The sequence below is a fragment of the Delphinapterus leucas genome, chromosome 2 (genome assembly GCF_059928025.1).
Source record: "Delphinapterus leucas isolate spDelLeu-1000000601 "Yukka" chromosome 2, BTC_Dleu_Yukka2, whole genome shotgun sequence".
Taxonomy (NCBI): domain Eukaryota; kingdom Metazoa; phylum Chordata; class Mammalia; order Artiodactyla; family Monodontidae; genus Delphinapterus; species Delphinapterus leucas.
Window position 1 is genome coordinate 93,064,715 of NC_143130.1, and position 25,725 is coordinate 93,090,439.

Consider the following 25,725-nt stretch of genomic DNA (forward strand, 5'->3'; position numbering starts at 1 on the left):
TCTGGAGGGAGCCGGGTCAGGATATTAAGGCCAATAACACCCTGGGGGCCCAAGAACCATGGGAGCCCGGAACAGGGCTGTGCGGCACGATGGCTGTCCTGGGCTCAGCAGCAGACGAGGGGACACGATGCCCCGATGGCTCCTAAGCCTGTCTTCTCACCATCCTGCCCTCATCCCCTCAGTCAGACACAGGGGCTGCAGTTGCTGAAAAGCTGTGATCCCTGTGTGGTGCGGGTGGGAGGAGACTTCTAAATGGCGCAGAGCAACCATGAGCCGCAAGCTGCAGCAGCAGCAATTCTCAGCCCTGGCACCACCGCAGTCACACGGTTCCCTAACAGCTCTGGCAGAGCTCCCCCGAGTGTGACTGGGATGGATACTTCCCAACACCCGCTTCCTCTGCAGGACCAGGGTCAGATAGAGAGGCTGGCTGCTTCAAAGGAAAAAGGAGGGAGGTACCTGGTATTTTCACACAGAGCAGTGGTATTTGTGCAATAAAAATTCAGGCATATGATACTGTACCAAGCAATAGGACAAACAGTGGTGTTCAATAAATACTTGTCTTCATTGTTCATTTATTAATTCAGCATCTCTCAGTCCTTCCATCTATCCCATCCTCCATTCCCCACACCCCCTCCCATCTCATGCAGTATTCAGCACACACACACATGCACACACGCACATGTATACTGCCCCCTTACCATGAAGCTGTCCAGTTTGATAATGGCTGTGCGTTCAATACAAGCCCTCAGGTTAACAAAAGCCAAAGGACCCAGACGGTTACCTCCTTGTCGTTGTCTGTGTGGATGCAGTTCTTGTCTGGGTTCAGATCAACCACTCTAGCTTTGATCCACTCTACACCAGATGGAATCACACTCGCTGTGGGACGGCCAGATGAGGCTAATGGTTTGGCACCAGCTCCCACCAGGGTCCAGATTGGCTGGTAGAAATGTCTCTAAGAAACAAAGTATTGGGAGATTCATTTCAGTGTGAGGCCGATCAAAAGGGTCATAGCTCAAAGTACATGAGCTAGACTCTCTCAGTTCTTCCCTCCAGACCCTTGGAGCATCACAGAGAAAAGTCTCCAGAAGGTTAGTCTTCCCCCCACCGACTCCACTGACGTCTCCTACTGTGTTAAGCTCTGAAGGGCAGTCACCAACAAAAGAATTCTGCCAAGATCAGCGAAAAAAGCCATAAACTATCTTTAGTGAGCACTGTATTATTTATTGCTTAAAGTAGATTTGGTGTTTAACATGTACATGTTACATATACATGCATATGAACACACACACATTATTAATCCATATATGTGCACGGATATAAAGAAAAAGTAAGCCCCCAAACCTAAATACGGTTCCTCAGAAATTTGTGAGGTGAGTCTGAAAAGTTTACTGCCGCTTTGGGGATGCTCAAAACTTCATTAACTTCCCACTGTGTTTCCCAAGCCCATGGGGAGGACTACAGACATCCCCTATCAGCACTAGGATCCCTCTTCTCCTTTCTCAGAGGCATCAGATCCCACCATGATACCCAAACTTCCAGTGTTTTCTGGAGTTCTTCTGCTTCAAATGGTCCACTCTTGATCTCAGTTAGTTGTGAAAGTTCTAGGCTTGGGGCCAAAGGGTATATTGGCTTAATGGTCTCTGAGAATTCCAACGCATCCATGGAGCAGACCGGGAGACCAAGAGATCTCAACTTTCTCAAAACGCCTCATATTGGCTAGACAGAATTGCCAACACCCCCAGAGAGTGAAGAGGACATAAGTAACAGCTCTGCAATCTCCGTACAGCCATGATGCATGGAATCAAAGATAAGGGGGTTAGGGCTTCCCTGGTGGCGCAGTGGTTGAGAGTCCACCTGCCGATGCAGGGGACACGGATTCGTGACCCGGTCCGGGAAGATCCCACATGCTGCGGAGCGGCTGGGCCCGTGAGCCATGGCCACTGAGCCTGCGCGTCCGGAGCCTGTGCTCTGCAATGGGAGAGGCCACAACAGTGAGAGGCCCGCGTACCGCAAAAAAAAAAAAAAAAAAAAAGATAAGGGGGTTAGAGGTCTCCAGTTGTGAGAGCTCCAGCTGTGAGAGCTCAACGATTTCAAGTCCATCTTGAAGAGAAAAGGGAACGAAAATACAAACTTGGATTATTTTTTAGACTGCAAACAAGCACGAGCTCTAGCAATCACTAAACCAGACACAGGAGGGAAAGTGCCAAAGGCCTGAGCCGCTGGCAGCTCCTGTGACAGCCCCTGTCATGCACTTCCTCACAGAGCAGGACAGACTCCATTCTGGCCTCCTGAATTGTGTCCAGTGCCTTGGAGGGGCCTGTCTCATCACAAAGAGTAGCCCCACTGGGAGGCCTTCCGTGGGTTAGCTACAATCCACCACAGGCCACCTGATACAGCTCTCAGGCCACTGTCATTTAAAATGTTGTCCCTGAATTAAAGTCACTTTTAAAAGGAAATAGACGGAGAGTGCCCTCCAGTCTCCCCACAAATCACAACGTATCAGTTGGAGATTGCAAAAAAGCCCTGGGCAGCCTCGTTTGGTACTGGGAAGACTTCCTGAAAAGGACTGTGCCTTTCTTGCCCTACCCTCTCCACCAAACCAGCACCAGATCCATTTTGCTTTTTCCTCCCAAAGATACAGCTTCCCACTGGTGCACACCCAGTTCCTTAGGAAACATTAAGCCAACCGCCAAAAATCTTGACTATTTTTTGAAGCTTTGGACAATCTTAAAATATTTTTCATGAAATAGTGCCTTACAAACACTTCCCAACTTCCCACCTCGTGTCTGCTACCTTTTTGTGCTTTATAATCTGTTTATAATCTCTTACACTTAAATTTCTCAAGCCCACTGACACCTTTTCAGTGGGTTTTCACCTTTTCCCCACCGCCCCTCAACTCATCACCCTTTCTCCAGACTGGAACAGGGAAAGGAAAGTGCAACGGCCACTGATTTTCCTCTGGACATGAGACCGAAGGTGGAGGACGACACGAGTTGAATTGTTTCTCTCCAAAAAATATGCTGACGTCCTAACCCCAGGACCTGCGATCGTGACCTTATTTGGAAATAGGGTCTTTGCAGATGTAATCAAGTTAAGATGGGGTCACGCTGGATTAGAATGTCCTTGACTCTCTAATATCTATCCATCAGACTATCTAACGTCTAATCCAATGATTGGTGTCTTTATAAGTAGGTCGTGTGAAGACACTAGGGCCACACAGAGAGAAGGCCATGTGAAAACAGAGGCAGAGACTGGAGTGATCTACAACAAGCCAAGGAACACCAAGGACTGTCCACAACCATAGAAACTAGGAGAGAGGCATGAGACAGCTTCCCCTTCCCCCTCAGCCTTCAAGGGGAGCATGGCTTTGCTAACACCTTGGTTTTGGGCTTCTAGCCTCCAGAACTGCGAAAGAATAAATTATCTGTTGTTTTAAGCCTCCCCCTTTATGGTAATTTGTTATGGCAGCCCTAAGAAACTAAAAGAGAGAACATAAACCAAGAGATCTGTCCTCGCTCTCTCCCTCCCCCCACCTTCTCCCAATTCTTTTGGACGACCTGCTTTTTGTGCCCAGAAAGAGAAGCACTAACCTGGAAACACGGTGGCCTAGGCATGACAGTCATCCCCAACCCAGCTCCTAACCTACGCATGCATGTGCACGACACACACACACACACACACACACACACACACGCACACATGCACGCACTCAAAAGGGGGAGACCTACCTCGCTGGGCTCAACGATGGCCACATTCTCTGCGCCCACTTTCCTCTTCATGCGGGCAGCCATGGTGATCCCACCACTGCCCCCACCCAGCACCAGCACCTCATAGTGGTTCTTGGCTGCGAGGCTGGCCCCTGTGTGAAGCTGAAGTGGTTTGGCCTGCTGACAGCCCAGCCTGAGGAGGCAGGCAAAGAGTCGGACACGGGGGCCGGACACCACAGCGGCCAGCGGGGTCATCTTCAGGCTGGATCAGGCTAGAAGGAAACAGACAAGGCTCTGTGTAAGGAAGGAGCCACTATGGGACCAAAGCATTTTCATTCAGGGAGGGAAGGGAGGCTGGCATCTGGCCGGCTCGAGCTGGTTGACGCCGTTTCAGCACCACCTCCCCACCTGGCTGTGGTCAAGAGCTTCTTGGGAATGCTCCACAGATGGCTAACAATTGGCTAAGCTTTCCTTTTCTCCCTCTCCTCCTCCTTGCAGGACATCTCAGACTTTGAACCAAGTAAGTCTCATCTTTTAAGTTCTCCTCATAATGTGCCTGTACCTCTCCTTGTCCCTCCCTAAAGCTAGGGCATCATCTACAGTATCCTGCTGTCATCCTTCTCCTCTCAGGCACATTCCTCAATTCTTCCTTTGGCTTTTCAGTCCACCAAATATGTATGAGTCTACAGGTAGACACCTGAACAATCCCTTGCCACAAAGGGCACCTGAGACCTTGCTGAAACAGAAAGAGTCCAGCAAGAAACCCACCTTCTCTGCAGCTCAGAGTTCAGGCCAAGGTAATCAGAGCCTCAGCCCCACTAAGTAGTACCCGGATCTGCCTGCCCAGCGACACACGATTTAAATCACTGGCTACAGACACATAAGCAAAGGCCCTCCATATCTTTGGCAGTTTCAACCAGATGATGCAAAAGCCATAAAAGGAGCCCTGCCTGGTATCATAAAGTTATATTTTATGAAAAGAATCTGCATATGCTGCTGACTAGTCTTTTATTATGTCCACCCAATTCGGTAAATAATCTCCCCGAGTAGTTTTTCCAAGAGACACACTTTAACCTTTAGGAAAAGGTGTTTCTGCTCTGAGCAGCTGGTGCTTTGGCAGTGAGGAAATGAAGGCGTCTCAGAAGCTGGCCTTGGCGTCATGCCATCCATAGATCCAGCCTTACATCTTGGATACAGTCTATTGTATAACTTGAGGGGTCCAGACCAAAATATCTCCCTCCCTGCGTATTACAGCACCCCAAATTCCACCATCAAGCTCAGTCCTGTGGGTTCAACAATGCTCCAGGAACCCTTTATTAAAATGCAAGTACCCAGCTGGGGGATAACACTTCTAGCTGCTAAGCTCACCAACTTCTTAACGGGAACAACTTAATTATATGACTCCCCTGCCCCTCCAGTGGAGAAGAGGAAGGCTACACGAGGGAATTAGAGGAAGCTGGGAGGGAAAAGGAAAGGAAGAAAGAAGTGCCCTGGAAGAGTGAGAAGGAGGGGCCGGAGTGATGATTTTAATTAAGATTAACTCTACTCCAGTGTTTTGGAACCCCTGACAATTTCCTCAATATTTCAGATCTGAAAAGCAACCCAGAGCTGGGGGAAGGGACATGGGGGCTACACAGAAAGTGGGGCAGGCTCATACACTGTTGCCACAAGTTTAAATCAGTATGACCCTTATAGAAAACATTTCTCATCCTTTGACCCTGCATTTCCATTTCTGGGACTCTGTTCTAAGGAATTAACCTCTAATACTTAAGAAGACAAACCTTTACAAAGATATATCTCACATATTCATTCATAATACGTTCAACCCTGAGTTAACTGGTTTGTGGATTGGATCTGATTACGTCCTGGTTACAGAAAAAACAACTGCAGGCTCCACACTGGCCAAGGAAGGCTCAGGCTCCAGACTATTCTAACCAAGGCTAATTTATGATTACTTCTCTTTTAAATATGGCGGGGGGGTGCGGGGAGATGGGCAGGAATAGCCATCTGCTTGTTAAAACTTTGGTGAAGGGTTAAGTAAAATATGGTTACACAAGATGACCTATGTAGTCTTTTCAAATTATGTTTACATAATTAGCCTTTTCCAGAATAATTACGTAACGATCAGGATATAAACTGGAATTACAATATGAGCTCAACTATGTAAGACAAAGTGTATTTTAAAAAAATAGCAAAATGTTAACACTGGGTAAGTGGTTTTTCTCTGGGTTTTAGAATAATGGGTGATTTTGATTTCTTCTGCTTTTCTGTATCTTATAAAATCTCTACTGTACACATATATTAATGTTAAAATAATGAAATCTATTTTGATGACAATAAGAAACATGTACTAAGTCCTTTACATAAACATTTAACTTGTGAGATGGCTGTCATTATCATCCCCATTTTACAGATGATAAAACTGAGGCAGGGAGCTCACAAATGGTGGGCTGTGATTTGAACCTGGGCACTTCAGTGCCAGAGCCTCTGCTTTAAACCACTATATCTATTATCTCTATCAATAACAACAAAACAGTGCTTACATGATAATCTTAAATGAAAAAAATCCAGATATCTTTTCCACACTTCCCACAAAAGGGAAACCATTTTTTGCACGGTACTGACACCTAAATATTAGCAATGTTTTGATAACACTATAATTGATTTTTTCCCTCTTCTTTGCATGTGCTTTTCTCACGTTTTCTTTAATGAGCTTTAAATTTTAAAAATCACTCAATTTGGTTTTACTTGTTTGGTTGGGTTTTTTGTTTGTTTGTTCTTTGTTTCTTAATCATTGAGGAGTGGAGGAAATCACCAGCTAGGATATTGCTGTTTGCTAGGGAAGAAGATATTTTATGGTGAATAGACAGTCTTCACATCCTGCCTTTCTATATGTCCACAGAACAACGGAATCACAGCAAAACTCCTCACTTGCCTTTTAGGGAAACCACTGTTTCATGGTCCTGACACAACATCTTAACTCCATGGAAAGAGTTACAAAATAATGATCTAAAAGGAGGCCTGGCTAAGTTTCTGCTTTCTAACCACGCCATCTGAGGCTCTTCAACCCCCTAATTCCCTTCCAGCCTAATACCCCATGGTTCTCCTCTTGAAAGAGGAAGAGTTTATGCAAATACTTCCCTCATTCAGCCAAGAAGGCTAGTTCTGTTTTATTTCAGCAGTTACCCATAGCCTATTTCTGGATTCAGTGTAAATAAACACAAAGTCCTCTGAACCAGTTCTATCAACTTCATTAAAAACAGTCATCAAGCAGAATATCCTGGTCTTTGCAGTCAAATTTCATTTGTGAACCATAAACAAAAATTTCACAAACATAAAAGAACGTGTTAGAGGAAATGTTCCAAGCTTGAAAACACTTGAAAATCTCAGGAACACTCCCATTCTAACAATGTAATGTCATCCTCACTTTCGGATCAGAAAAACCAGAACCACAATCTAATGCTATTTGTGGAGAAGGTAGGGCATGATACGAAGTCAAAGACCAGAAAAAACCCAGGACAATAATGCATAATCATAATTTTTTAGTATCCCACTTTGCAACTGTGGTATAATAAAATATATATATTTGCCCTTTATTCCCTGTTCATGGTACAAAGCTCCTAAAACCCTTGGAATTTCCTGGGTGACAGGAGTTGTTATTCAATAGCAAATAATAATAAGGAGCCCCTTTCAACCATAACTGTTAAGGAAGCGACTCAGGATGGGACCCCTAGATAGCTTCACGATGGAGGCCGTTCACCAGAAAGACCAAACATGTCATTAGAGGGTTGGAATTTTCAGCCCCGCCCCCAGTCTCTGGGAGGAAGTGGGGCTGGAGATTGAATTCTATAAAAACTCTTGAACAGGGGCTCCTCTGGTGGCACAGTGGTTAAGAATCCGCCTGCCAGTGCAGGGGACACGGGTTCAAGCCCTGGTCCAGGAAGATCCCACATGCCGTGGAGCAACTAAGCCCGGGCGCCACAACTACTGAGCCTGTGCTCTAGAGCCCGCGAGCCACAACTACTGAGCCCACGTGCCGCAACTACTGAAGCCCGCGCGCCTAGAGCCCATGCTCCACAACAAGAGAAGCCCCCGCAATGAGAAGCCCGCACACCGCAAGGAAGAGTAACCCCCGCTCGCTGCAACTAGAGAAAGCCTGCGCACAGCAACAAAGACCCAACACAGCCAAAAATAAATAAATTAATTAATTAAAAAAAAAAAACCTCTTGAACAATGAGATTCTGAGAGCTTCGGGGTTGGTGAATGTGCTGAAGTCCTGGGAGGGTGGTGACACACCCAGAGAGGTCATGGAAGCTCTGTGGCACCCCCCCCCACCCTCTCCCCCCACCCCAGCCCATACCTTGCCCTACGCATCTCTTCCATTTGGCCATTCCTGAGTTGAAATAAGCTTTATAAGAAACTGGTAAGCATAAGTGAAGTGTTTTCCTGAGTTCTGTGTGTCATTCTAGCAAATTATCAAACCTAAGAGGGCATCCTGGGAGCCCCAAAATTTGTAGTCAGGCAGGCAGAAGTGTGGGTCGCCTGGGATGCCATTTGCAGCTCTGGGAGCTAACATCAGAACTGAACTGTTGAACACCCAGTTGGTGTCAGAGAACTGGCTGGTGTTGGAAAAGACATACACCTGGTGTTAGAAGTAGTGTCAGAAAATATCGACAGGAACCAAGAGAAATTTCTGACATTGACCTAAACCAAGTCTGGAGCAACAATCAAGAAAACAGACAATTGAAGGAAGCAGGTCACACAATCTTAACCAGAATGAAAAAAAAAAGGAAAGGCCAAACTTGACCCTGAAGTCAACAGAAAAGAAATAAAAAACCTCTGTCAACAAAATAACTAAGGAGCATAAATCTAAGTCTGAGTCTCCCTAGAAGGTAGCCTGAAACACATCTACCTGTTAGGTTAAGAAATAAGAATTACCCACTAACGATGCAGACGAATGCAGCTGCTTTCTCTCTACCCTCTTACAAGGTGAAACACACACTTTTTAAAAGAATCAATAAATAGGGCACAGTTAACTTTCATTTAACAAGTGGCACATTTATTTAATTGAAAAAAATGTATTTCATGTAACAAATACATGTCCTAGTTAAATAATGTCATGCTTTTAAGTTAGATAAAAATTCAATTAATGCTAAATCAATTGAGGGATTCCTTCAAAGAATCAAAATAAATGCTTTGTTACAGCTGTAGTCTGACTGAAGTAAAATCCCTGCTGATTGAAAAATAATACAGCCTGCTAGGCATCTCCTACTTACATCGCTGGCTGCTGACTCCAGACCCCCTGGTCTAGACAAGTCTTTGGGACTCCCCCACCTCTCACAGCCAGCCTTTCTGGGACAAGCCACAGACTGCCAGTGTCGAGAGCTCTCTAATCCTATGCCACGTGCATGCCACTCACCAGGTGTCAGCTAGGACACTTGGCCCAGTTCAAAAAGAGCTGGCCTCTAAACAAGGATTATTCAGAGCATCTTAATGAAAGACCCAACAGGCCAGCAAGACTTAGCCAACCTTTCAGCTATTTTTGCTCTTGAGGAAACAGGGGGTTTTTGTATGGGTCACAACTGTCTTATCTCAAGCCCATGCCAGGCTGGGCCCTCATTGCTTTCGGTTTCAATAACTACAAGGCCAACCTTTATTATATCGTCTTTGTAGAAAACTTCAAAAATCAAAGAGGAAAACAGACAATGAACAGCCTCCACCTCTTACCACCCACCCCATTCCTCCTACCTGACCTCTGGACCTCCAGCTTCCCAGCCAAGCTTATGCTGAGCTGTGATGTCCTGAGGGTCTGGATCCCTGTGGGTCCCAGTCTCTGAGACACAAGTGAACCTTGTCTACACAGCATGGGTTGGGCTTACACCTAGTGTGCAGGTGGTAAGACTCCTGGAAGGCTCTTCCTCCTCCATTAGCTCCTCCCCCTTAGGCTTCCTGGGCCTTTTAACTTAAATCAGCCAAGGCTATCATCAGTTATTTACATCTCTCAACAAAATTACTTCCAGAAGACAGGGTTCGATAAGAAAAAGTAGGGAGAAACTATCATAATAATAATAGCTAACATTTACTGAATGTTTACTAGTTGTACTTATGCTGTCTCAGAGGCAATAACTTTGTAAAGAGGGTGTTAGTATCCCCATTTTACAGACGAGAAAATTGAGGTTGAGTGTAAAGTTAGAGCACCTGCCTAAGGTCACCTCACTGATTAAAGAGCAGAGTTTAATTCAAACTTACTCCTCAATTGAGTTCTCACAGTGTTAGACCTAAGAGATAATTCAGGGAAAATGCCTATCAGCTGAATTTTATTTAATTCAAATGTAAAGTAACTTGTGCCCCAGGGAGTGAGTTGGGAGGGAATATATGATACTAAATTTTAGCTTACTAAACAAATTGGAAGAAAAAAATTTTAAGTTTTTTGGGGGATGAGTGAGGTAGAATAATAGTATTGATGTAAGTTTTTTTTTTTTTTTAAACATCTTTATTGGGGTATAATTGCTTTACAATTGTGTGTTAGTTTCTGCTTTATAACAAAGTGAATCAGTTATACATATACATATGTTCCCATATGTCTTCCCTCTTGCGTCTCCCTCCCTCCCACTCTCCCTATCCCACCCCTCCAGGCTGTCACAAAGCACCGAGCTAATATCCCTGTGCCTTGCGGCTGCTTCCCCCTGATGTAAGTTTTTATGGGCCCTTAAATTTTTAAAATACTGGGATTCTTGCAGTTTAAATGATTTGGAATTTGCTCAAAAATATTACAGGAGGTGAGTAGGTAGGAGTGTAGATGACATCAGATTGGCCATGAGTTGATAATATTTTTTTTAATTGAAGTATAGTTGATTTACAATGTTTCAAGTGTACAGCAAAGTGATTCCATTATATATATATATATATATATATATACTTTTTCAGATTCTTTTCCATTATAGGTTATTACAAGATATTGAATATAGTTCCCTGTGCTATACAGTAGGTCCTGGTTGTTTATCTATTTTATATATAGTAGTCTGTATCTGTTGCCAAATACAAATTTATCCAAATTCCAAATTTATCCCTGCCCCCCCTTTCCCCTTTGGTAACCATAAGTTTGGTTTCTATGTCTGTGAGTCTACTTCTGTTTTGTAATTGTAAATAAGTTCATTTGTATCATTTTTTTAGATTCCACATATAAGTGATATCATATGTTGTCTTTCTCTGTCTGACTTATTTCACTTAGTATGATAATCTCTAGGTCCATCCACATTGCTGCAAATGGCATTATTTCAGAGTTGATAATAATCTGAAGCCAATTGATGGATATATATATGGGCATTCCTTGTGGTAATCTATGAATTTTTGTATATGCTGGAAAGTCTCCTCAATAAAAAATTAAAATGAACGAATGAATGAAACAGCAAAAAACAGAAATCAAAACACAGTATGTCAGGGTGGACATTACCTTTGCTCTTTAGTCACTGAAATGTTAAGGTCTAAGTATATTTCAAGTAATAGCAAGACAACAGAAATACAAGAAGTAGCAACACAATTACAACACTTCCCTCCCAAGTGCCTAGAGCTTTACAATTCACAGGACCCATACCTGAGTCTACACTGGAGGTATCGATACCACTTTACAAATGGGAAAACTGAGGCTCAGAGGGCCGAGGTGATCTTCCAAAGGTCACCTGAATCTGCAGCAGGGTCAGAGCTACAGTGAGTCCTTTCCGTGAACAGCAACTTTTTCTGAATGCCCTTTGGAGCAGCAGTGCAGGCATTAGCGGGAGCCTGCAATTCAGAGGTGGAGAGCTCCCAGTCTGGACCTTCTCCCAGCTCTGAATCTCAAGATGACCTCTTTGCTGGGGCTCCACATGCCATCCCCCAGAAGGGCAGCCCTCCAGGCAGGGGCAGATCCAGGTTTTATGGGCATTGAAGCCTGTACACGTTGGAGACCCAAAATTACAAATACAAAATTAGATAGTTAATACTAATTTGGAATGAGAAAACAAGTCCAAATAAATGTCTGGATCCTTGATGAGTCAAGACTCTTCTGAGATCTCTTTTAGGCAGTTTATCAGAAACATAAGCATAATGCTTTCTGGTTATAACCTGGCTACCCCTCTGCTCCTGGAGCTCCCAGCACCCACAGAGCCCTGTGCAAGAGAGAGGCCCAAAAGCTTAAACTTCATTTGCTTCCGGGTAAATCCACCTCTAGTGCCTACTGCACTCCTCTAGGGCACTCTGCCCACCCACCCCTCTGGGACTCACTGAACTGGCCTGGTCCCGCCCTCTACCAGTTCTCTGCAAAAGCCCCTCCCACCCCTTGCCAGCATACCATGGCTACTTTGGACAATCTGAAGCTACATCCTGACCCCTATTGTAAAACTGGCTCATCACTGTACCATCTCAGACTCCGATGTGCCAGGCACTGTGCTAGGCACTAGAGGTAGACATATCATCCCCATTTTACCAGCTGAAAAAAGTGAGGCTCTAGGAGACTGGTTACATCAAGGCCACACAGCCAAAAAAGGACAAAACCAGGATTAAACCAGAGGGGATGGAAAGGAGAGAGGGAGAGAACCAAAGCAAACATCATCACTTTCCCTATTATACGAAGGGCACTCCTGGAAATTGGCTCACACAATTATGGAGGCTAAGCCCCAAGATCTGCAGTCAGCAAGCTGGAGATCCAGGAGAGCCAATGGTGGAGTTTCAGTCCAAAGGAACAGCGGGCTAAAGACCCAGGTAAAGCTGATGTTTCAGTTCAAGTACCAAGGCAGGAGGAAACCAATGTCCCAGGTCGAGGCAGGCAGACAGGAAGGGTTCTCTCTTCCTCGTGTGAGGGTCAGCCTTTTTGCTCTATTCAGACCTTCAACTGATAGGATGACACTCCCCACACTGAGGAGGACAATCTTCTTTCCCCAGTCTACTGATCCCTCCAGAAACACCCTTATAGACACACCCAGAATAATGTTTAACCAAACATCTGGGCACCCTGTGGCCCAGTCAAGTTGACACATGATATTGGCCATCACACCCTCTGACTTAAACTATAAAAGGGCAGGTCCAAATATGGAAAAAATCTCAGGAAGGAAATTGTCACTGTGACTGGATTGCCAGGAAAATACCAAACGTTGCCCCCCAAATGCTATGGTACCTTAACGTGATCTCATCTCAATCTGAAGTACATGCAAGTATGCAGGCATATTTGTGGCACTTATCAAGGGCATTGAATAAGACACTTCATGAAACCTTCCTGGAGATATTTTGAATCCTACTATATTAATCATGTTTTTAATTTCTGTATTTTATGATTGTTTGACATTTGGGGGCTTTGTTAATCCTAAAGAGACTGCCCCTCTCAGGGCTAACCAACTCCTAAAGACAGTACACAACTCAGTCTAGGAGCACACCTTTGATAAGTAAAGCCAACAAACCCAGAGTCCATACCCGAACCACTTCCTCTGTCTGGCTTTTACATTCCAGAAGGCAACATTCTTCTGCCCTAATCATCCCAGGACCAGACATCAGACAACTAGGGCCGTCCCTATACGCCAGAGCCCACTAAAATTATTCAAATTAGCCAATCCCAAACCTGGTCCGCCTGTTCCCCCTGCCTCATGAAAACCACATTACAGGTTTTCCTTAATTGTTCTGCCTCCTGACCAACCTGCATGCTTCCCCACGTGGCCCTGGTACATGGTGTACCAGGCCTCCCATTCCTAGGGAACTCGGAGTCAAAACTTTGTCCTTCGTGGCGGTCATCTCCTGATGTGCTGGTTTCACCATGCCTCACTGAAAACAAATCCCAGGTACATTTTAATACACTACATTAAAGTGCATTCACTACTGTCCAGTCAGATGGAAGATTTTACATGTTTAACAAATTTTGCTCTACTCCTTCTCCTTACAAACTCGCTGAACTGTCAGGTGGCATTTAAAAAGCAATTTAATTACATATTACTGTTGAATGCTATAATTATGTGAGTGAGTGAGCCAAGTTTTGCAACTAAATAACATAGCTACGGTATGATTTTTTAATGCAATAATTACTCCTGAAGAATACAGCACCGGGTGGTCCTCTCTTTTGTCCCACTCTATTAATGTACTGAAACGGGATATCTTCTCCAACAAGGAAAGTTTTCCCATATATTTTAGCCATTTAACCTTGATAAAAGAGAGGTGTCATCAGCCAGAAGTGCTCAAAAAACATCACCTAAGCTATATTTTTATTTACAGATTTATTTCCTACACAAAAGGTATGCAGATTAAATTACATTTAGCTATGCTAAATGTGCAATCATATCTTTATGGAAAGAGTTACATGAAATCTGCATGGCCACAATACTGCTGTATCTAAGAACGTTTCTACAAGTATTCGTTGAGTACCTACTACATACAAGGACCTGTGCAGATGGACAGAAATTTCCCCACCCAGTCCTGGTCCCATTCCCAGTCTATTAGCTTTAGATGCTAATGGAAGAACAGCAGAGCTTGCCAGTTACTGATAAGGTAGGCCAATAATAAGGTGAGCCAAATTTCAGGGGAAAGGTGTTTGGTTGGTTTTGGCCACACTGTGTGGCCTGCAGGATCTTAGTTCCCCAACCAGGGATCAAACCCAGGCCCCCTGTAGTGGAAGCGTGGAGTCCTAACCATTGGACCACCACAGGATTCCCCAAGGGAAAGTTTTTTTTAACATTAGAATGTCTAATTTAAATATTGGAAGGTTAAAGGTAGTGAGATGTGTGTACATCTTTCCCTTTCTAGCTTGAGTAGGGATGTGTCCTAGTGCTTTGTGTTTTCCTCTACACTCAATAGAGTGTTTCTGAATTAATTAAGTACTACCTTCATTCACTGTGTACACATCTGACATACAAAGGTACTGAATAAATCCATCCATCTGCTAATTCATTCTATGCTCTAAATGTTTGTGCCCTCCCAAAATTCATACGTTGAAATCCTAACTCCCAAAGGTTATGGTATTAGTAGGTGAGGCCTTTGGGGGTGATGAGGTTATGAGGGTGGAACCCTCATGAATGGGATTAGTGCCTTATAAAAGAAGGTCCGGGGAGATCCCTCACCCCTTCTACTATGTGAGGACACAGGGAAAAGACATTGGCCCTGACTCAACTATGCTGGCACCTTGATCTTGGACTTTCCAGACTCTAGAACTGTTAGAAATAAACTTCTGTTGTTTATAAGCCACCCAGTCTGTGGTACAGTAGTCCCTCCTTACTCACAGTTTTTCTTTCTGTGGTTTCAATTATCCACAGTGAACTTCAGTCCAAAAATATTAAATGAAATTAAATTTTTAATTTCAGAAATAAAAAATTCGTAAGTTCAAAACTGCATGCCATTCTGAGTGGTGTGATGAAATCTCACGCCATCCCACTCCACCCCACCTGGGACATCAATCGTCACTCTGTCCAGCGTATGCTGCCCCTTAGTCACTTAGTGGCCACCTCGGTTATCAGATCAACTGTATTTCAGTGCTGTGTTCAAGTCACCCTTGTTTCACTTAATGAAGGCCCCAAAGCACAAGAGTAGCAATGCTGGCAATTTGGATTTGCCAAAGAGAAGATGTAAAATGCTCCCTTTAATTGAAAAGGTGAAAGATCTCGACTTAAGAAAATAAAAGAAATCATATACTGAGTTTGCTAAGGTCTACAGTAGGAATGAATCTTCTATCCATGAAATTATGAAGAAGGAAAAAGAAATTCGTGTTAGTATTGATGTTGCACCTCATACTGCCAAAGTTACAGCCCCGGTGTGATAAGTGCTTAGTTAGGATGGAAAAGGCATTAAATTCATACAGCAAGATATTTTGAAGACCACATTCACATAACTGTCATTATAGTACATTGTCATAATTGCCCTATTTTATTATTGTTGTTGTTAGTCTCTTACTGTACCTAATTTATAAATTAAACATTATCACAGGTATGCACATAGAGGAAAAAACATATATATACAGGATTCGGTACTATGCATGGTTTCAGGCATCCACTGGGGCGGGGGGAGGGGGATGGGTCTTGGGACGTATTCCCCCACCGATAACAGGGGGCTACTGTATTTGTTATAGCTGCCCAAACAGACTAAGACAATTACTGAGATCCTATCCTTCATTACGCCAGGAGCTGTGCTGGGAAAATAACCAGTGAACGTGTCACATCAGGTCCTTGTGCTGATGGAACTTACATTCTAGTGGAATGGAGTACACGTTAGCCCCTCAACCCCGGCTATTATTCCCTTCTGAAATGCCCCTTCCTGTCTCCTCATCTTAGCCGTGGCCCAAAGTGCAGTCCAAGTCCCAGCTTCTCTAGTCCCTCCAGCCCAGGTTGGTTCTACAAGTCATGGTACCTGTCTTGCCCTTCTTGGAGCTTTCTTGTGGTCGCTGTTATTTGTTGACATTTTGATGCATATGTTTTCTCAGAGAAATTGAAACCTCTTGATGGTTGGAGACTCTGGTTCTAACTCTGGTCCCATCTATCCCCACAACGCTTACCGAGTATCTGGGCCCTTCTTGTCAACCCTGGGGTCCAAACAGTTGGTGGCAACAGGCAGGAAACCTCTGCAGCCTACCAGGAGTGCAGCACTGTCTAGCCACCTCCTCAGGGACAGTTGCCAGAAAATGAGGCACCTGTATTTTCCACCACCTACATCATCTCTGGATTAGGGGAAGGAAAGTTGGTGCTGGCTTCCAAAAATCTGGGTTTATATCCCGTATCTTAGATTTAACTAGCAGAAGCAAAGTACAATGTAATCAGTATGAGCTAAACACCTTAGGTGTTTTGAGGAGAGAAGAAATAATCAATGAAAACTTGGTGAAACAGAATCTGAGCAGCAGGTAAAAGATCGGCAGCATTTGGACAAGTGGAGATGCTATGAGAGGGAACAGCATAGGTAAATGAATCAAAGAGTAGGCTACTGCCCTCCAGACCTCTCTCCAGCCTTCTCTGCCCTCTCCAAACCCTGGGAGCTGACCTGCGAGGTGCGCATCAGCTGGCCTCCCTGGTCCTCTGGCTTCCAGTTGGATTCAGCCAGTGGGAGGCACCAGGAGATCAGAGGATGCGAAAAGAATGAAATTCGCATATTTATTCCCCAGACCCCTCCCAGCCAAGCCTCAGCTGAGCAATGCTGGATTCCTCCAGCTGAAGGCCTTGGTTCCTATGGGGTGGCCTTCCCCTCAGCTACCGCCCTGACTCAGGGTTCTAGTAATCACTCCCTCTACTTGCTTCTTCAGGCCCCAAATCAATACCATTGCTTCACCACTCTTGTTGGTTCCCTTCAACCCTGCCCACATCTTTGTAAATAGTTGTTTCATTAAACCCTTAACAGCACTGTTTGAGTGTGCCAAGTGTTTCACAAGACCCTGACTAATAAGCTGGGAAGGCCAAGCAGATATGACTGATACTGAGAGGAGTAGATAATAAAGAAACATCATAGCCCGATTATAAAGGGCCATGCCAGGGAACTGAGGCTTTATATATCAAAGTTTTCAGAACAGAGGGGAAAGCTTTGCGAAAATCAATCTAGTGTCCAGGAGAAAATTAAGTCAAAAGAGAGACAAAACCAATTCTGGACATCAGTTAGGAGACTAGTACAGAGGTCCAGGTATAATGATAAGGGCCTGATTCAGTGCTAGCAATAGAAATACAAATAAAGGGCTTCCCTGGTGGCGCAGTGGTTGAGAGTCCGCCTGCCGATGCAGGGGACACGTGTTCGTGCCCCGGTCCGGGAAGATCCCACATGCCGCGGAGCGGCTGCGCCCGTGAGCCATGGCCACTGAGCCTGCGCGTCCAGAGCCTGGGCTCCGCAACGGGAGAGGCCACAACAGTGAGAGGCCCGCGTACCGCAAAAAAAAAAAGAAAAGAAATACAAATAAAGATTCAGATAAGACAGAGGTAAGGGAAAGAGAATGACTGGATGAGAGGTAAGAAGGGCCCCTGTGGGGACGGAGCCAAAGTTGAATCTAGGCAGCTGAAGAGAGAGGCATTGTGTGGACAGAAACAGGGAAGTCTAGGCAAGGGCCGGTCTGGGCTAGTTTGGGACAAGTTAGGGATTTGGGAGATAGAATCCCAAATGCTAGAATGAGCATGGCATAACTGTGGACAAGGAGAAGAGAGCCTAAGCTGGTGCCAACTGGGAAGACAGAGAAATAAGACTGTATAGGCATATTAAGTAAAATTTAGGGTTGGAGGCTTAATCCTAGACAATTCATAATCTCGTCTAGGGGTCACAAAGTAGCAACCTGCAGGCCCAATGCAGACCAGAGCTGTGTTCTGTTTGACTCACAAATTCTGCTTAAATTTTGAATTAGTGCCAACATTAAAATTTTTGGATATCCTACCCTTGAGATTCCAGATTATTGGCCTCTCTGACAACACTGAACCCACATTCTCACATGTCAACTCTCTGCTGGAGCTGAGTCATCACTGCCCATCTAGACCCTGCACGAGGTTCCAGCTCTCACCCAGCCCCACGTGGCCTACGATACTCCTTTGTTACTGCTCAGCCCTAGCTGCACATGAGCTGTGGTCCCTGCTAAAGGCAGTGAGAGCCCTTGGAAGTTCTTAAGGAAACTGCAAAAGACCCCCTGGGGGGGAGTCGAAAGGATGACTTAGAGCAATTCAGTTGAGTTCAGCATTTTTGAGTGTTTACTATGTCCCAGGCACTGTGCTAGGCACTGCAGAACCTGGGATGAATAAGAAGAGTCTATTGTCCCAGGGAAGACCAGGAATATGAAGGTCCATTAAATGGCTGATTCAGAAATTCAGGCACCAGCAAGGGCTTCGAATAGACACGAGAACAGAGATGAAGGTGTGAATGCAAAACAGATGTTGAAGGAATTTTTGTGACAAATTAGCCATAGGGGATAAAGAAGGAAGGATGTGAACCGGGACCTTGTTCAGGTGGCTATACTGGAGAGACAGTGTCAGTAACAGCCCTGGACTACTCAGAGTGCAGTGAAGATCCAAAGCAGCGTGAGAGAGAAGGAAACCACGCCCCCTGAGGGCCCTGAGAACGAAGGAGCCGAAGGAGCTGAGCCCGAGAAGGGATTAGGCAGGTGGCGCCCTTCCTCTCAACCCACCTCCCCATTGAATTCAGGAACTGGATTACTATTTTGTTAACAAATAAAGAAAATGGGGCAATCTTCATTTAGGCCTGCAGGGCCGTGTTGGAACTCTACCTCTAGAGCTGTTACAATGCCAAATGTTTGTTTAAACATGAAGCTGTGAAGGTAGTGCTCTAGTAGTGGACCAAGAGAAAATCATCCAGGCAACAGAAACAATCCCGGACAGCTCCCTGATGATTCAGGGTTTAGAGTCACATTGGGTTTTTTAGTTCCCTAACTCTTTAGGGGGAAACTGTAGGAATTTTCTTTAAAGAATTACTGATTAAGAGTTACTAATGAGGGGGCTTCCCTGGTAGCGCAGTAGTTGAGAGTCCGCCTGCCGATGCAGGGGAAACGGGTTCGTGCCCCTGTCTGGGAAGATCCCACATGCCGCGGAGCGGCTGGGCCCGTGAGCCATGGCCGCTGAGCCTGCGCGTCCGGAGCCTGTGCTCCGCAACGGGAGAGGCCACAACAGTGAGAGGCCCACGTACAGAAAAAAAAAAAAAAAAAAAGAGTTACTAATGAGGACATGGCAATGAAACAGTGGCTCCCTTTGCTACTGAGAAATTTCCTACAAGTTTCCCTAGCCCATGTTCATTTTACAATCAGAGAGCTTTGCAATGGGGGGGGGGGGGACTGACAATTTCACCAAACCATACATTTGCTAAGCAGAAAATAAAAATCCTATTTACAGAAAGAGAATTCTCTCACATTACAACTCCAGAAAAAAAAAAAATAAGACAGTCAATTGGATTATTTCAAATGAAGTTAAAGGTTTTGTCTGAATTACACGGGGGGAAGTGCCTTGTTTCTCTGCTTGTTTTAGCCAGTGGGAGCTTGACCACTCACGTTCTAGTGTATAAATCATCACAATTTAGCTCCCCTTCAACCCCACCATTCACAGTTGGCCTCTAGTCAAGTATACTGAAGGTTTCAATGTTTGCATATGCCTGTGTGTGTCCATCCCGAGACTGTACGACAAGACACACAGGAGAGGGAGGCCTAATGTGGAATTAATTTGCTTCCAGTCACACAGCAGGGATCCACCTTTGCCTTGATCTCCTGAACCCATTCAACGATCACAATAAAATTACTCACCAGCCTCTGGAGTGCTGGAATGCCCACTCAGAGTTTCACATACAAGAAGTCTCTGAGGAGTGGAGTTTCATTATAAACAGGGACTGGCCAATTTGTCAGGCATATTGTTCCATGGAATCCAGCGTGTGAGGTCTTAACACAATGAGAAGAGACTCTTTAATTACACCTTACACATGTGTTGTTTGAACGTGACTGAAGAGATGCCAAGCTCAATACTTTAATGGTTAGGATAGAATGAGGGGGTAGACACAGTAACAGGTGTGCCAGGTGCCCTAAGCTAGTGTCTTTCCTATGTCTGAATAAATGACACAGTTTCCCATTCCTGCAAAAGCCTTGTCTGAGGACATGTCAGGAGTTAGGAGACCCAAGTCCACATTCCAGGTAGTGCCAGGTAGGGCTTGTCCTTAACTATTCTGGGTCATGTTTTCTTCATCAGTGGAATAAAGGATTGGACTGGGTAGTTTCAAAGGTCCCTTCCTTTTTTAAACTCTGTGATCCTCTAAACGAGGGGAAAAGGGAAACAGAGGTTCACAAGCAGATACTCAAACGTGAATACTTGTCCTACTAACTCCATAAATTGACTGGAGCTCTAAACTACTGCAGCAAAGAATGACAATGGTTTGTAACCAAGCCTTGAACATAATCAGAATGGAAACCATATCTCCCTTTCTCTTCCCCCGAGTCTGACACCAGCACCACTGCTGACCATGATTCACTGGGCAGTTGCACTGTGCACTGTCCCAGACACAACAAAAACATCAGAAAAAATTACTGAGGGTTTTCTACGTGACAGGCATTACACTGTGAACTTCACATAATTTCTCACAACAACCCGAGAGGTTGGTATTATTATCCCTGTTTATAAGTGAGGAAACAGACATTGTGGAGCCACGGGCAAGTCGCAACCGCGTTGAGTCCTCTTCCACAAGCGTAAAATAAGTGGATGTGTCCAGTTGGCTTTAAAGGTCCCTCCTACTCTATGACTCAAAACAAGCTTGGATTTGATTACCTAGACCTTGAAAGGCTCACGATTATCGTGCAAGCCCAGTTGGCCAGAAAATAGGATGGCCCGTCACCCACTTAAGGCACCATGCACATGCTCACAGAAATACAAAACCACATTTACTAAACGCAGCACCTCCTTGGGATGTTCTCACACTCTATACTGTAAACAAGGTGATTGTTAAAACACACCATTTTCCTATGAAGACACCATGGGCTGCCTTACAGCAAACTGCCAAGGGAGAAAGAAAGTACCATAGACTGAAATCACCACAGGCCCCAATATTGAGGCCTCCCCCTTCCAGAAGTCAGGGATTGGTCCCAGGATAAAGACACAGATATTCCCTCTCCATTACTGTAGATTGGGCTACAGCTGCAAGTCAGGGATTGGTCCCAGGATAAAGACACAGATATTCCCTCTCCATTACTGTAGATTGGGCTACAGCTGCAAGTCAGGGATTGGTCCCAGGATAAAGACACAGATATTCCCTCTCCATTACTGTAGATTGGGCTAGAGCTGCTGGTTCCCAGCTGCACAGAATGAAAGCTCCCTGAGGGCTGGGCTAGGGTCAAATTTGTAAATTCATTATGACTGGGAAGGAATTACCCCATGGTACTTAAGGATGATCACCAACACCATCATCCCATCACCCACCATGCATTTATAAAAGCATCTGCTCTGTACATGGCTCAGCAGCTAGGCTGGTCATTTGCTTAAGACTGTTTTTCCTAACAGGACCATGAAGGTGAAGAAGGCCTTAATGACCTCAGACAGGATCCAAGGGACAATACAGAGTGTCTGTAGAAAGAGAGCATAAGATATTCTTGGGTAGGTAAAGGAGAGGGGTCCTAAAAGAAAGTGATGGACCTGCTGGGATCACGACTTAGAATAGAGTGCCAAGTTATATTAACTTGTTAGAGCTGCCATTTAAAAAAAAGAGAGAGAGAGAGAGAGAGAGAGAACCCACAGCTAAACAACAGAAATTTATTTTCTCACAGTTCTAGAGGCTGGAAGTTCAAGAGCAAGGTCTCTTGGGGCCCTATGTAATTGCAGCAGTATAATATTTTGATATATTAACCAACTCTTTTCACCTTGAGATTCCCAGTTACCCTGGGAGTCAACCCCACTCATGCAACCAGACATGTGGCACCCACTGCCTCAAGGAGGGTTCACCCTATGGAACTGCAGAACCAAAAGGTCAGATGCTTAGCTTTTGTTTTCAAAAGGCAAGGTCCAGGTTGAATTAGTCTGCCTGATTAACATCAGGCTATCCTACAGCAAAAATTGAACCAGAAATATCAGCGGCTTGACACAAGAAAACTTATCTGGGTTGAGCCTTCCTCCTCCATCTTTTGGCAACATCATTTGGAACACATGGCCTTGAAGGTCAGTGCAACAAAGGAAGAAAGAGAATAAAGAGCTCACATTCAATATAAAATTCCTCACCCTGTGTATTTATTCTGATCAGGCTGCCATAACAAAATACCACAGACTGGGTGGCTCAAACAACAGAAATTGATTTCTCACAGTTCTAGAGGCTAGAAGTCCAAAATCAAGGTGTCAGCATGTTTGGTTTCTCATGAGGCCTCTCTCCTAGGCTTGGACCTTCTTATGCCCTCAAATGGTCTTGTCTCTGCACACCCCTGGTGTCTTTTCCTCTTCTTATAAGGACACTAGTCATAATGGATTAGGGCCCCACGCTTACGATCTCATTTAACGTTAATTACCTTTTTAAAGGCCCTCTCTCCAAATAGTAAGATCCTAAGGTACGAGGATTAGGGCTTCCACATATGAATTTTTGAGGGGACACAATTCAGTTCATAACATCAGCATTTGCCCTCTTCAAAGTTACAGGCGTAGACAGACCCAGCGTGCTCTAAATTTACTGTTCTTTACAAAGTTCTCTCCCCATCTCTCTGCCCCAACTTAGCAATTTTACAAAGTAAACCACAGGGTTCACTAGCTGGATCTACTTTTCTTCTTCCTATTACCATCCACATTTATTGGATTACATAGACTTTTTTTTTTTCCCCTGCATGATTATTTATTTTTTTATTTTTTTCAGAATTTATTTTCCTTCTTTATTTTATTTTATTTTTATTTTTTTAACATCTTTATTGGGGTATAATTGCTTTACAATGGTGTGTTAGTTTCTGCTTTATAACAAAGTGAATCAGTTATACATATACATATGTTCCCATATGTCTTCCCTCTTGCATCTCCCTCCCTCCCACCCTCCCTATCCCACCCCTCCAGGCTGTCACAAAGCACCGAGCTAATATCCCTGTGCCATGCGGCTGCTTCCCACTAGCTATCTACCTTACTACGTTTGTTAGTGTGTGTATGTCCAGGATTACATAGACTTTTAAGGCTGGGAATTAAGAAGCAACTAGCTGGCTTTAGGTCTAGTCTAGGCAGCTTGTAGCAACTTTCACCTTCTGCCCCTTTTTATCAAATCTTCAAGGGTCATAGAGGAGTTATGTAATGGGTGACGGAGCAGGGAAACGTGAAAAGAGGAAAGAGAAATGTGCATCTGTGTCCAGAAATGCCTCATCATGGGTCTGTCTCCATTCCCTATAAGACAATTTCCTGCGTTACATCACATCAGATTAACAGGCCTAGACACAGGCAAGATGGAGGAGAAACTGTTCTGCAAAGGAGTTCTAGTTTCCTATCAACACTCAATTTCATTTTCTCTGGCAAAACACCAGCCACACAGACCCACACGCCCAGACCCATAGGCCCTGATTGACATTTCAAGCCCTCCAGCTCCAGCTGTGTTTCTACATTGTTCAGCCAGTAGGAAAAAGCAGCTCGAATTTTAAGCAGAGTCATTTCGCAAACCACCAGCTGTCTCCTGGATAAATTCTGGGTTTTTTAGATGTAGTTACAAGCAACCCTCTCCAATGCACTTATTCATTCAAACAATATTTATTGACTACATTCCATGTACCAGGACTGGGGACATAATGGTGATTGCCACAAGCTTGGAGTCTAGTGAGGGAGACAAGTTCTAATAAATGGTACCTATTTCACCCCTCTGTGCCAGGTGCAATACTGGATACCTTAAATACTTGAGAAGGTACGATTATTTCCACAGTACAATGAAGAAGCCAAGGTGAAAAGAAGTCCAAAAGACAAGCTCGTGCTGCTAGTCAGTGGAAGTGTCAAGACCAGAAGCCATGTGACCTGACTTCCTGAACTTGGGTGGAAGATAAAAATTTATATCTTTATTTTCACTAATCTCTAACTGAATTTTAGCACTTTCTTCATATATTTATGCAAGAAACCCCAGCAGTACTAGTAGTACCTATGACTGTGTCACCAATAGAAATCACAGATATTTTCTTACATTACAAGCATTGCCCAAATCCTGAAATATTATTTGTGTTCATTACTATTTCAAAATTATGATAGCTCTTAGATCCACTGCTAGATCATGTTACTTAATGCATTCATTTTTCTAAAGGCACATATACTACTGCATAAATTCTTTTAATATGTTGACAAGTGTTTTGAAATAGGTTTCCTTTATAATTCTATGCCTTTTATTTTACACCTTCAAAAGTACTGCACCAAGAAGTGGTCCTTAGGCCTCCCAGAAATGCCAAAGTGGCAATTGGCAGAAAAATGGGTCAGAACCCTACATTACAGCAATGGGCAGCCCAGGCAAATCCAGAGGCTCTGCTCACTGTGTCTTTGAGTAAGAAGCTAGGTCGGGATTCTTTTATGACTAAAAGAGAGAAGCGAAGAGGAAAGGAAAGGACCCCAATTCCATGAGAGGACCCTTTCTACCCTTTCCACCAGTTCCTGCTCAGCACGTGCCCTAAATGCTCTCCTCTGCTGGTTCCAGCCGCAGCTGAAGCTGACTCCTTGAGCGCCCCTCCGTGCCTCGAGCTGTGTGGATAAATGTGCCCCACTGTGGGCAAGCAGACGTCACTTACTACCCCCGGGGGCTGAGCACCCCTCGCGCCCTGGGAACCATGCTGAGTGTCAACAAGCGAAAGGTGCCAGAAATTCCCACACACTAAGATACCAAGAAATTCCCATACACAAGACGACGGATGCTTCGGGTTTTTAACCGCCCCTCGCAGGTCAGCCTCTCCGCGACCCCAAGGCCCGACACTGCCTGAAGGAGTCCCAAGACCCGGGTTCCAGTAAGGGCAGCACTAGCTGTAGATGCCGGGGGTGGGGAAGAAAAGTGTGAAGAGGGACGTAACCCGACACACAGGGGCCGCGCAGTCCCAGCTGCTGGGACAGAGTTGGGTTAACAGTCGGCCTTATGGGTGATCTCTGTCCCCGCCCGGTCCCCCTCCCCTGGCCAAGTGCCCGATATAGGCCGCAGGATGCCTCTTACCCAGGGGTGCGCAGAGCCTCCGGCCACAGCGTTGGTGCAGCAAAAGCAGCCGCGCCCTGCGAGGGCTCTCGCCTCTGCTGGGGCCCGCCCGGCCCTGGGCGGAAGCTGGAGGCGGGGAGAGCGAGCCCACCCCCACCCCAGGAAAGTTCCGGAAAGGTCCCGCCGCTGCCCCGCCCGGCGCCACGAGCCGGGGAGCCAAGGCCAAGTGCGAGCTGCACCCGGGCTTCGAGCGCTCACAGGCTACAGCCAGGGACGCGAGTCCAGAGGGCCCGGGGCGCTGCCGGCAGGGCAGACGCCCCTACCCGCAGCGCACCCTGGAGCGCGGCCGGGTGCCCTTGGCGCGACATAGGAGGGCACGGAGGCCACCTGTCGCTCCCCCCATTCCCGGGTGCCTACACCGTTGCGTAACTGGGAGGAACAAAGGTGAAGGCAGGGCTGTGGATAGAGGCCCTGG

General features: G+C 45.2%; 1 protein-coding gene across 3 annotated transcripts in view; it reads right to left on the reverse strand.

The window, feature by feature from the left end:
- Positions 1 to 25,382, reverse strand: part of SQOR (sulfide quinone oxidoreductase) — a 46,609-nt gene extending 21,227 nt beyond the window's left edge. For 2 of the 3 annotated variants that reach the window (XM_022587184.2, XM_022587185.2), the window contains exons 1-3: positions 25,272 to 25,382; positions 3,729 to 3,979; positions 782 to 952 (exon numbers count right to left, since the gene is read on the reverse strand). In XM_022587184.2, the coding sequence (XP_022442892.1) occupies positions 782 to 952; positions 3,729 to 3,962 (405 nt within the window). In that variant the 5' untranslated portion in view covers positions 3,963 to 3,979; positions 25,272 to 25,382. The remainder of the gene's footprint in view (positions 1 to 781; positions 953 to 3,728; positions 3,980 to 25,271) is intronic. The other variant, XM_022587183.2, reaches the window with a different exon arrangement.
- Between the last annotated feature and the right edge of the window lie 343 nt (positions 25,383 to 25,725).